At 44.4% G+C, this 13154-nt stretch overlaps 1 protein-coding gene across 13 annotated transcripts in view; it reads right to left on the bottom strand.

The window, feature by feature from the left end:
* LRRC56 (leucine rich repeat containing 56) overlaps window positions 1-13154 on the bottom strand; it is a 134755-nt gene that overhangs the window by 61099 nt on the left and 60502 nt on the right. Inside the window, exons 5-6 of one of the 13 annotated variants that reach the window (XM_077818209.1) lie at window positions 11338-11903; window positions 10424-10670 (exon numbers count right to left, since the gene is read on the bottom strand). The exons of 10 other annotated variants lie outside the window; for them this stretch is intronic. In XM_077818209.1, the coding sequence (XP_077674335.1) occupies window positions 10424-10450 (27 nt within the window). In that variant the 5' untranslated portion in view covers window positions 10451-10670; window positions 11338-11903. The remainder of the gene's footprint in view (window positions 1-10423; window positions 10671-11337; window positions 11904-13154) is intronic. 2 more of the 13 variants (XM_077818210.1, XM_077818211.1) reach the window with 2 other exon arrangements.

Genomic DNA, 13154 nt, shown 5'->3' with positions numbered 1-13154 from the left:
TATCTATTCAGGGGACACCATCACAGGGCCTAATAACATCAGCCACACTATCAGAGGCTCGTTCACCTGCACATCCACCAATGTGATTTATGCCATCATGTGCCAGCAATGCCCCTCTGCCATGTACATTGGTCAAACTGGACAGTCTCTACGTAAAAGAATAAATGGACACAAATCAGATGTCAAGAATTATAACATTCATAAACCAGTCGGAGAACACTTCAATCTCTCTGGTCACGCAATCACAGACATGAAGGTCGCTATCTTAAAACAAAAAAACTTCAAATCCAGACTCCAGCGAGAAACTGCTGAATTGGAATTCATTTGCAAATTGGATACTATTAATTTAGGCTTAAATAGAGACTGGGAGTGGCTAAGTCATTATGCAAGGTAGCCTATTTCCTCTTGTTTTTTCCTACCCCCCCCCCCCCAGATGTTCTGGTTTAACTTGGATTTAAACTTGGAGAGTGGTCAGTTTGGATGAGCTATTACCAGCAGGAGAGTGAGTCTGTGTGTGTATGGGGGTGGGTTTTTGGAGGGGGGTGAGGGAGTGAGAGAACCTGGATTTGTGCAGGAAATGGCCTAACTTCATTATCATGCACATTGTGTAAAGAATTGTCACTTTGGATGGACTATCACCAGCAGGAGAGTGAACTTGTGTGGGGGGGTGGAGGGTGAGAAAACCTGGATTTGTGCTGGAAATGGCCTAACCTGATGATTACTTTAGATAAGCTATTACCAGCAGGACAGTGGGGTGGGAGGAGGTATTGTTTCATATTCTCTGTGTATATATAAAGTCTGCTGCAGTTTCCACGGTATGCATCTGATGAAGTGAGCTGTAGCTCACGAAAGCTCATGCTCAAATAAATTGGTTAGTCTCTAAGGTGCCACAAGTACTCCTTTTCTTTTTGCGAATACAGACTAACACGGCTGTTACTCTGACAACTAGAATTATGGAGCCTGGAAAGGAGAAGAGTTGGGGAAGGGATTTCATGGTGACATTCAAAATTATTAAGTTCATACTGAACACTCACCAGTCTCTCTCCTTTTTAGGCTGGTCCATACTATGAGAACATGGAGACACTCAACAAAATTAACAGGGAGAAAATTTAGAACAAATAAAATGGAATGCTAAGAGCACCTCAATGCCCGCTGGCAGAGGGCCCACTATACTGTAATTCATATCAGGCCTGACACACACTGTTGTCATAATATGTGTCCAAAAGGTATCTTCTAAGGTATCATATGTAAACTGGTGACACACTGGGCAAGAATATCAATGCATGATGTATGTACAGGTTGTGTATAAAGAATACAATATGCATGCTGGAAATATATTCTTAAAATGTGTTTAGGAGACAGTGCATAAATCGAGTCTGCCCTAGATAAAGGAAAGTTGTTTCAGCTGTTTGCCTGAGTCTCCAATGTAAATTGAGCAAGGTGAGGCCAGAGACACTGGAAGTACAATGACAGGTTTCAGAGTAACAGCCGTGTTAGTCTGTATTCGCAAAAAGAAAAGGAGTACTTGTGGCACCTTAGAGACTAACCAGTTTATTTGAGCATGAGCTTTCGTGAGCTACAGCTCACTTCATCAGATACATACCGTGGAAACTGCAGCAGACTTTATATATACACAGAGAATATGAAACAATACCTCCTCCCACCCCACTGTCCTGCTGGTAATAGCTTATCTAAAGTAATCGTCAGGTTAGGCCATTTCCAGCACAAATCCAGGTTTTCTCACCCTCCACCCCCCCACACAAATTCACTCTCCTGCTGGTCTAAAGTAAACAAAGTGATTACGCCAATTGAAAATAAAGTTGACCACAGGATGAGGAAGACAGCATGGCCTTTACAACCCAGCAGGGGAGAGGAACTTTGTCTGGGTTTACTTTTTAAAGAATATTTTTCAAAATCTTACTGGACTATGAAAAGAAAGGAAGACAACCCTTTAGTTATCTATCACTCAGCACCCTCTGAGCATGTGAATGGGTGATCTTCCTGGCCTGAAGGGCAGGAGCTGCTGCTAACTTGCTGTAAGTGAGAAACTGTTTAGAGAAAAATATAGTTTGCTAAAGTTAAGACTTAGACACTGGATAGAAAGCATGTGGGGTTTTTTTTGTTTTTTTTGTAACCATTTTCTGTTTCTCTTACATCTGCTTAGTATCACTTACATTTCTATTCTATGTTAATAAACTTATTTTTAATTTTACTACAAACCCTCTTAGTGCTGTTATACTGAATTAAATGTGAGTCCTCAGTTGAACCAAATGACTGTACACACCACTGACTTCCTGAGTAAACTACAATCCATTGGTGATCTTCCAGAAAACACCATCCTAGCCACTATGGATGTAGAAACAATGAGAAGTCCTTGTCGCACCTTAGAGACTAACAAAACAACTCTCTACCCCAACATTCCACATAAAGATGGACTACAAGCCTTCAGGAACAGTATCCCCAATAATGTCACGGCAAACCTGGTAGCTGAACTTTGTGACTTTGTCCTCACCCACTATTTCAGATTTGGGGCAATTTATACCTTCCAGTCAGCAGCACTGCTATGGGTACCCGCATGGCCCCACAGTATGCCAACATTTTTATGGCGGACTTAGAACAACACTTCCTCAGCTCTTGTCCCCCAGCGCCCCTACTTTACTTGCGCTACACTGATGACATCATCATCATCTGGACCCACGGGAAGGAGGCTCTTGAGGAATTCCAGCAGGATTTCAACAATTTCCACCCCACCATCAACCTCAGCCTGGATCGCCCACACAAGAGATCCACTTCCTGGACACTACAGTGCAAATAAGTGATGGTCACATAAACACCACCCTATACCGGAAACCTACTGACCACTGTACTTACCTACATGCCTCCAGCTTTCATCCAGACCACATCACATGATCCATTGTCTACAGCTAAACTCTAAGATAAAAACATATTTGCTCCAATCCCTCAGACAGAGACAAACACCTACAGGATCTCTATCAAGTGTTCTTAAAACTACAATACCCACCTGGTGAAGCGAAGAAACAGACTGACAGAGCCAGAAGGGTACCCAGAAGTCACCTACTACAGGACAGACCCAACAAAGAAAGTAACAGAACGCCACTAGCCGTCACCTTCAGCCCCCAACTAAAACTTCTCCAGAGCATCATCAAGGATCTATAAACTATCCTGAAGGACAATCCCTCACTCTCACAGACTTTGGGAGACAGGCCAGTCCTTGCTTACAGACAGCCCCACAACCTGAAGCAAATACTCACCAGCAACCACACACCACACGACAAAAACACTAATTCAGGAACCAATCCCTGCAACAAACCCCGTTGCCAACTCTGTCCACATATTTATTCAAGGGACACCATCATAGGACCTAACCACATCAGACATACCATCAGAGGCTCGTTCACCTGCACATCTACCAATGTGATATATGCCATCATGTGCCAGCAATGCTCCTCTGCCATGTACATTGGCCAAAACGGACAGTCTCTACGCAAAAGAATAAATGGACACAAATCAGACATCAAGAATTGTAACATTCAAAAACCAGTAGGAGAACACTTCAATCTCCCTGGACACTCAATAAACAGACTTAAAAGTGGCAATTCTTCAACAAAAAAAACTTCAAAAACAGACTCCATGGAGAGACTGCTGAATTGGAATTAATTTGCAAACTGGACACCATCAAATTAGGCCTGAATAAAGACTGGGAGTGGCTGGGTCACTACAAAAAGTAATTTTCCCTCTGTTGATACTCACACCTTCTTGTCAACTGTTGGGAATGGGCGACGTCCACTTTGATTGAATTGGCCTCGTTAGCACTGACCCCCCACTTGGTAAGGCAACTCCCATCTTTTCATGTGCTGCAATATATATACTGTTTACTGTATTTTTCACTCCATACATCTGATGAAGTGGGTTTTAGCCTATGAAAGCTTATGCCCAAATAAATTTGTTAGTCTCTAAGGTGCTACAAGGACTCCTCATTGTTTTGCTGATACAGACTAACATGGCTACCACTCTGAAACCTGACTGTATACTGTTTCTCTGGAGGCAGTAAACTTAATAATTTATGTGAGTGCTCAGAGACAGGTACTGGAGAGTACAGAGAGACATCTCTGGGGAACTCACGTTCACTGATTACTACTTGCAAAGCAAGGTTTAGACTGGCAGAGTCTTGAGGACTTTGCTGGTGAAACAGACAGACTAATATGGCAGGAAGCTGACACACAGTGTAATCTCTAGCAAAGCTCACTCTTGATAAGACAGAGGGGTAACACAATGGCTTATAGTTCTGGGCTGCCCTGAGGAGAGCATCACAACACAGTACACAGACAACCTGTGGAATTTACTGCTATACATATAGTGTAAGTATAATAAGTAAAGCTCAAAAAAAAAGGAGTACTTGTGGCACCTCAGAGACTAACCAATTTATTTGAGCATAAGCTTTCGTGAGCTACAGCTCACTTCATCGGATGCATTAAGTGGAAAATACAGTGAGATTTATATACATACAGAACATGAAAAAATGGGTGTTTATCATGCACACTGTAAGGAGAGTGATCGCTTAAGATGAGCTATTACCAGCAGGAGAGTGGCGGGGAGGGGGGGTTAAAGCTCAAGCACTGGGCAGAGCTTTATCTCAGCTGGGGCAGAGAAAATGTTTGGTGCATATGGAAATGGAGAGTGGGGTAAAACTGGATCTCAGTCATTTTTGTACCTCTTTGTTCTTGGGGCCAGCCCTGGGGCCAAAACAGTTTTTGGCATAAATTAGAGATGCCTCAGGGCTGCTCAGAGTTATGCCTGGCTGTCCACAGGTCTAATGGACATTTTGGTAGCTAGGAATTGCTGGAGCACAGAGTCACTCTTGCCATATCTCTTTTCTCCAGTATTGCCTACTATGCCAAGAGCCAGGAAGGGGAAGGGCATAAAGCTAGATATGCAGGCTCTATGCCCCCTGAAGATCCCTTCACACCAGAGGAATCTTCAGTTGTTTTCAGCTGCTTTGTCCCAGCCAAAGCAGGCAGAAAAGGGTGACAACCTGGTCTAACAGCTGGTTTTGAAAGATGGCTGGATGAATTCATGATCACTCTGTGAGAGAAGATAAATTAAAGAAATCAGAACTTGCGTCTCAGGGGATAAAATGATCATCTGTTGGTATCAGGAAAGAATTCCCCATCCCACACCCACATAAAACACTGCACAAAAAAGCTAGGTATTTTATGGGCAGAGGAGGTTACTTTCTGAAGAATCAGATATTAATTACTTTCTGATGTGGGATGCTTAATTAGATGACCCAAAAGTCTGATCCAGCTGAGCAAATCCTATGGGCTGTCCTAAGTTTTCTGTACATCAGAGGTTAAACAAATGAATTTCTGAGCGTGTACTATTTATTTATTTATACGGAGAGACTTCTGTGAAAAGTACTTCGCAATTCCTTGAGTACTGATGTATTGTCAGTGTAACAGAGAGACAAAAAGTTCACTTGACATCTCTGGGCCTCTTTCCTAAAGAACAAACTGCTTAAAGCATTTTCCCATGTGAAAATGTAGGGACAATTAGTAATCTACACTGCCAGTATTTTTAGCAAAATACTCGATGGTGTCTTATGCACTACTCATATCACCAGAAGGGGCTCGCAGGGATTTAATGGTAAAGTTTGCAATAGTTTAGAAAGCTATTCTTCCTAATGACAAGTAAAGGCAATAAATATTTTACATAGAGTTCTGAGTTAAAATAAAATAACAAAAAATAAAATAAAACTTTTCTGATCTGGCAGTGCTTCACATCTGCCAGAACAGTCACGTGGGAATGCTAGGAAATAAGATTCTAGACCCTCTTGCAACCTCTCTATATTAATTCCTTAACTGGCATGTAACATTTGTTTAATACTAGTGCATATAACTAATGTTTTCGCTATTCCTCAGTTTTTTCATGCACTCCTCTAAAAGCAGATACGCGGTGCAAAGCCTTGAAGAGCACGTTGTGTACAGTTGTCACAGAAGCTTTTCCAGCTGTACATTTGTTCTGCCAGTCCTGGTTAATTTGACAAATTCAAGAATTCCTTAATGGTGAGCTTATTTTCTGACTAAATACTATATCTGTATGCAAACACTGGAGTCGTGTCCATTCATGTTTTATTTGCTTTTCACAGAGATTCCAAGCTCATGTTTCCCACTGTAGCTTAAACTCCCCCACAAAAAAATGTTAATGTTGCTATAAGGCTAATAATTTATTCCTTTTAAAATTAAATTTACTAGAACTTTATAATTGAGAATTTACACAATACAAAGTCAGGAAATTCTCAGGTTTCAGAGTAGCATCCGATGAAGTGAGCTGTAGCTCACGAAAGCTTGTGCTCAAATAAATTTGTTAGTCTCTAAGGTGCCACAAATCCTCCTTTTCTTTTTGAGGAAATTCTCAGTTAAGGTTCCATTACAAACCTTTCCTCTGTCCCCCATATGCTCCCCACGTACAGGCTGGAAACACCCAGCATCGCTACATTAACTTTCATTCTGCCACCTTGTGCATATACATTACCTACTCTCTCTTCCAGCTGATACTGAGAGGTTAAGCTAGGCCTCTAACAGATAATCAAGAGTGTGGATGGATGGAAGATGGGTGGGAATGGAGCATTTCCTGGCCTTTATGCGGAGAGTAGGAAAGGGTACTGGTGGCAGAGTTTAGGACGGGGATGGAAACTTCGGAGCAATTTGCAGGATTAGGAGTATTGTGGCACCTTAGAGACTAACCAATTTATTGTCTAACAATAGAGACTAACAATTTATTGTTAGTCTCTAAGGTGCCACAAGTACTCCTTTTCTTTTTGCGAATACAGACTAACACGGCTGTTACTCTGAAACCTGTCATTTGCAGGATTGGAGCTTCAATGCTTAACTACTGAACAACATATTTTCCATTGCTGAGAACCCTCAATGACCACTGACTTCCAAAGAAATTTATGGCATTCAGGACGTTTCAAGAGGTGCTGAGCATCTCCCAAGATCAGGTCTTACATTTTCTGTAATAAATTCTCAATTTTAATTGTATACAACATTCAAGGTTTTTGCTGGAGTGAGTAAGAGACATACATTTTTATATCAGTTTTTGTTTTTAATTTGTTTTAAAGATTCTCCCTCTCCCCATAGGTAGATACACGACAAGATATACCAAAAGATCTACTTGCTATGCAATGATTCTTTACCTTGTTTACCTACCAAGTAGTTAAGGCTAGAGTGATACAACATTGAGGCAACAAACTCATGAAATGATAAGAATTTTTAATTTGTTGTTATGGTATATTAGCTAGGCAGACACGACCATGTAAAATCAAAATCTGATTTATGAAAAAAATGAACAAGGTTTTTGTCACGATGTTCTCAGTGTGCAACGTCAGATGTTGTCTAAGCAGCCGGATAAACACTATTACAACAGATGCAAGCTTTCACTATAATTTCTAACAGTATTAAAAAAATAGGTAAAAATGCATAAAAGAAAAGACTTGGGACTAAATAGGGTCTTAATGCAGAGATTCCTTCCACATAGTTTTAGTCATGTTAACATCCATAGTGAGCTACAATAGAGCAGAGCGTCATTAGATCCCAATGAAGCTAATTCCCTCTCTCTCCTTCGTTTAGACCTTTACTGCACTTGTAATTGTTCATCATGATTTTGCACTTGTTTGCTCCATCTGTGGCTTTCATGTCAAACTTATGTTGTTTACAACTCAGAGGCTAACTTGCAGCCCAGGAAAAAAGGAAAGTATTTAGTCAGTTCAGTAAGAGTCCAATCTGTAGATGCAGGACCCTCCGATATTTTCTCTTCTCCCAAGAAAATGAGCACATAGCACATGAAATACACCCCAACCTCCTCAGCAATGGAAGTAACAACCACTTCTGAATACGTGTATATCACTTTGCAGAGCAAAACACTGCTGCAATTTATCAGGCAAGGTAGTGGAGCAAGATCAATAAAAAACAAGACAAGTAAAACGCTTCCTTTAGGCTGTAAAGATCACACACACACACACCTTGACAGTATCAGAAATGGAAATTGTGATGGGATCCCCCGGGGTGCAGCCTGGGACTGTGCCCCCTGAACTCTTCCCAGCCTGGGTTCTCTCTCACAGTGCCTTGCTAGTGACCAGCAGCAACCTCTCCAGGAGCTGTGATCACTCAGCACGACTGCATTTGGAGCTCCACACCCAGCTAGATTGCGTGAATGCTCCCAGAGCCACTCATGAATCACACAGAGAAAGGCACCAGCCAAATCCCCCCAGTGCCCAGCACTGGACCCCAGGAATATACGGTCTTGCACTGCTCAAGATGGACAGTGCAGATTTATGAATTGGTTCACCACTTCAACAATGGAAAGTGGACATACTTTGCCAACCTGAGTAGATTTGCCCCACACTTCATACAAACTCACTGGTAAAGATAAACAATTAAACACATTTATTGACTATAAAAGATAGATTTTAAATGATATTAAGTGATAGGCAAAAGTCAGAGTGGTTACCAAAATAAAATAAAATATAAGCACAGTCTAAACTCTCAACTCTATTAGACTGGGCAAAGTCTAGAGTTAGCAGTTTTTCTCACCACACTGGATATTGCAGTCCTTAATATACAGGTTTGTTCCTTAAACCTGGGCCAGTCTCCTCTGTTGGACTCTTGTCTTCCTCTCAGTGTCTTAGGGCTAGTCTACACTGGCAACACAGTGCTTTAACGTGGCTTGTGTGGTTGCAGCATAGTGCTGGGAGAGTGCTGGTGCACTGTTCACACTGGTGCTTTACAGTGCTGAAACTTGGTGAGTTCAGGGGACTGTAAACTGGCAGTGTAGACAAGCCCTTAGTTGCTTGCAGCGAAGGTAGGGGCAGGCAAAGGGCCCAGTATGAATCCACTCTGTGTGTTTTATACCCTCAGTCCATGTGCTTGGGGAGCACAAGTTCAGGCATGTCTGGGGGGCATTGCTGAGTCTCTCCAAGGGCGTGGCTACACTTGCAGATGTAGAGCGCTGTGAGTTAAACCAGCCCTCGGAGACTGCAGCAGGGAAAGCGCTGCAGTGTGTTCACACTGTCAGCTGCAAGTACACTGGGGTAACATGCATGACATTGTGGCTGGCTTTGCACAAATGGGTTTCCCTAACTGTGGAGGGGCGATAGATGGGACGCATATTCCAATTCTGGCACCAGCCCACCTAGCCTCTGAGTACGTTCATCAGAAGGGCTATTTCTCTATGGTTCACCAGGCAATTTGTGGATCACCGTGGGCGTTTCATTGACATTAACACAGGCTGGTCTGGAAAGGAGCATGACGCATGCATCTTTCAGAACACAGGCCTGTTCAGGAAGCTGCAAGCTGGGACTTCCTTCCCAGACTGAAGATCACCGTAGGGGAAGTCAAAATGCCCATTGTGATCCTTGGAGACCCTGCTTACCCTTTAATGCCATGGCTCATGAAATCCTACACAGGGAGCCTTGACAGCAGCAAGGAGCGGTTCAACAACAGGCTGAGACGGTGCAGAATGACTGTGGAGTGTGCTTTTGGCCATTTAAAGGGCACTAGTGCTATCTGTATGGGAAGCTGGACCTGGCCGATGATAACATCCCCACGGTTAAATCCGCATGCTGTACCCTCCATAACATTTGTGATGGGAAGGGTGAAAGATTCACTCAGGCATGGATCTCGGAGGTTCAACACCTGGAGGCTGAATTTGAACAGCCAGAGAGCTGTTATGGGCTATTAGAGGGGCCCAGCACAGGGCTGCAAGGATTAGAGATGTCTTGAGGGACCAATTTGAGGCTGAAAGCCACCAGTAATGTTTGGTGCCCTGCATGGGAGCGAAGTGCAGTGGTTCCAATGTTAGTAGGAATCTGTGTTTGCTGCTTATGATGCACTGATTTTCAGTGCCTGTTGCTTTCATGGGCTACGGTATCTTTTACTTAATGCAATAATAAAGAATGTTTTCAAAGCCAAAATTTTCATTTATTGAAAAGAAACACAACTGCTTGGGAAACAGAAAGGGCATGACACTTCTGTGTTGTGTGGGACGAGGGAAAGGGGTGGGGTGGGGTGGGGAACGGGACAATTACAGATTTGCCTATGTCCTGTTATCATACTCAGCCTTCCTGTCTGGAGTGCCGTGCAATGAGTGCTGCACTTCAGGCTGGCGAAAATGCATGGTGCATGGGTTGAGTGCAGTGGGTATGGGTCATAGTTTGCAGGGTGCAGGGCTGGGTGGTGAAACTACAGGTGTTGGAGGCAGCTGGTGGCAATAAGAACCCGGATGTTGGGGAAAGGGGGTTGGAGGTGACATGGGGGCACAAGGGAAAGAGTTTTGGAACAAGGGCTGCGGAGGGAGGGGAGGGGGGTGGGACGCGGCACAGAAGTGCTCCGCCTGCTACGAGCACCTGTATCGAGTCCACTTGGCGTTCCATGATGCTTAGCAGCTGCTCTGTGCTTTAGTGCCGGCGATCCGCATTCTGCTAGCGGATCCTCCTTTCACTCTCCCGCCACTCCTGCACTTTTTGATTTTCATTAAGGGACTGCTGCATGACTTCATGCAGCATGTCCTCTTTGCTTCTACATGGCCACTCCCTGATTCTTTGGAGTCTTTTGGCTGTTGATAACAGGACAGCTGGGATCTCAAGGTTGCATCTGTAAAGTCAAAATGCGACACTTAACAGAAGCAGCATTGTTCACACCAGACAGAGCAATGATTCGGCCGTACTTAAAGACAAGCACAGTGTACACAATAGCAGAAATTGCCCGTCCCAAAGCAAGTGCACATAACCCACAGGAGCCCCAAAATGGTGAGTAAGCACAGGGACAAGGGAGACTGATTGTTTCACGGCCCTACTGTCCTCTGGGGTTCTGTGCCTTGGGGAGAGCTAACAGCTGCAGGGGGCCCCTGTACTGAACACTCTCCCCACAGTTTCCACAGGAGCTTGTCCTTGAAGATATCTCGCTGCTGAGGGTGACCTGGGAAGCAAGGGAGGGTCTTTTACTACAATGCGTCTTCCGCCCTGGCCCATATGCAGCTTACCTGTGTGCAGCAATGGTCCCCCCACCCCTCACAGCACAGTGGCACAGACATGTTAGCCTTACTGGGACAAGGAGCACAGTAGCTCTGCCAAGGAACCTGTGCAAGCGGATTGCCCAGCTTCTGCATGAGACCTCTGAAGAGATCACTGAGGCCGATTACTGCGATGTGAGAGAGCACATCAACGCCCTATTCCACATCTAGGCATGCATGCAGCCCTAACCCTCCTCGTCCCAAGAGCCTGCACCGAACAACTTCCTTCCCAAAATAAAAGCCGCTTACCGAGCACCTCCTCTGGTGTTTGTCCTACCCCAAGCACCGTCCACTGCAACTGGCTACCTTCCTCCTGGCTTGAAAACAGCTCCTGGCTGCATGCATCTAGGGATGCCAGGCTGTCTCCCTCCTCCTCAGCACCCTCGCTCCCACTTTCCTCCTCCTCCTCCTCCTGCCTTGTTGAACTGGGCTCTGAAGTGTCCATGGTGGTCTTTGGAGTGGAGGTGGAGTGACCCCCAAGTCTTGCATCCAGCTCTTTGTAAAAACGGCAGGTTGTGGGGGCAGCACCGGAGCGGCGGTTTGCCTCGCGGGCTTTGTGGTAGGCATTCCGCAGCTCCTTCATTTTAACCCTGCACTGCAGTGCGTCCCGGTCATGGCCCCTTTCCATCATGTCTCTTGATATCTGCCCGAAAGTATAGTAATTCCTACAGCTGGAGCGCAGCTGGGACTGGACAGCTTCCTCCCCCCAAACACTGATGAGGTCCAGCACCTCGCCATTGCTCCATACTGAGGATCGCCTGGCACGTGGAGGCATGGTCACCTGGAAAGATTTGCTGAGAGGACTCCACGCCTTGCTGAGAAAACAGGAAGGGGATTTTCAAAATTCTCAGAGAATTTAAAGGGCAGGTCTGACAGTTGGTCACCTGAGAGCAGGGCAGTAGAGTTCAAAGTGATGACCAGAGTGGCTAGAACAGGCATTGTGGGACACTTCTGGAGGCCGATCAGAGCGCACTGATAGACCAGGGCGTCCATACTGGCGCCACGGTGCTCCAGCCGTGGTGCAGCAAGCGTTATGCCTCTCGCGGAGGTCGATTACCAGGAGCGCTCCAGTCGCGGAGTCCGGGCGCTCTACATGCCTTGCCAGTGTGGATGCGTCATGAGTTAGGGCACCTGGGGCTTTAATGCGCTCTAACTCACAAGTGTAGCCATGCCCCAACCAAGGCTGAGCTATTCCCCTGCTGTGGTCTCATGCAGGTGAGTCATTGCATTGTAGCTCCCTTGCTGGACAATGGCTGTTGATGGGTTGTAGAATACCCCGCCCAGGCGTTGGTTACTTTCCTTGTTGTTGCTTCTGGGGAGCTACTTTCTGGCTGATTCTCCCAATTTACAGCACGTTTTAGTGACCACCATGCAAAATAATTCTTACAACTTCATATGCATTAATGATACACATCTATGGATAGAGAAATGACTTTCAGCAGATCATGACTTTTCCCCTGATACCTTACAAGGCATGCTTTATACGTAAGATCACAATTATATGAAAATAAGGAATATGGGGGTTACAGTACGCTTCTCCAAGGTATAGAATGTCACAGAAATGATTATTTTTAACAACATGAAATATCTGGAAGAGCATTTGACTTTCTAAAATGGGTTTAATCTGCAAAGGAAGAAGCGAGTCTTCCTGACACTCACATAAGGTTTGTCTCTCAAAATTGAAAGTCAAAGTAGTGATTCAAGCCAGGTGCAACCATTACGTTCAATACAGAACCAAACCTAATGGGAAGTCTGGGGCAAAGACCTGACAAATTAAGCATTACACCTCAAGTATTTCCTCACAGTTAATCAGTTTGGGCCAAATTCTTCCCTTCTGTGGAAAAAAAAAACTTTTGAAGGGGCAAAGCAATAGAAATATTGCACCACTTTCAGTCTTTAGCAACAGAGCCTCTTCACCAGTTCTTAATCTGAAATCTTCATTGGGGGATTTCACAAAGTACCAGAGAACACTAATAAAAAGAATCAAAACTATACCATGAAGATTACATCAATATTTCCTTAAATCAACAGTGCTTCCATAAAACAAGAATCAGATGCAAGAGTGG

This window comes from Eretmochelys imbricata, chromosome 6 (genome assembly GCF_965152235.1).
Source record: "Eretmochelys imbricata isolate rEreImb1 chromosome 6, rEreImb1.hap1, whole genome shotgun sequence".
Classification (NCBI taxonomy): Eukaryota; Metazoa; Chordata; order Testudines; family Cheloniidae; genus Eretmochelys; species Eretmochelys imbricata.
The sequence above is the reverse complement of the archived record's forward strand: the minus strand, read 5'-3'. Positions and strand labels throughout refer to the sequence as shown.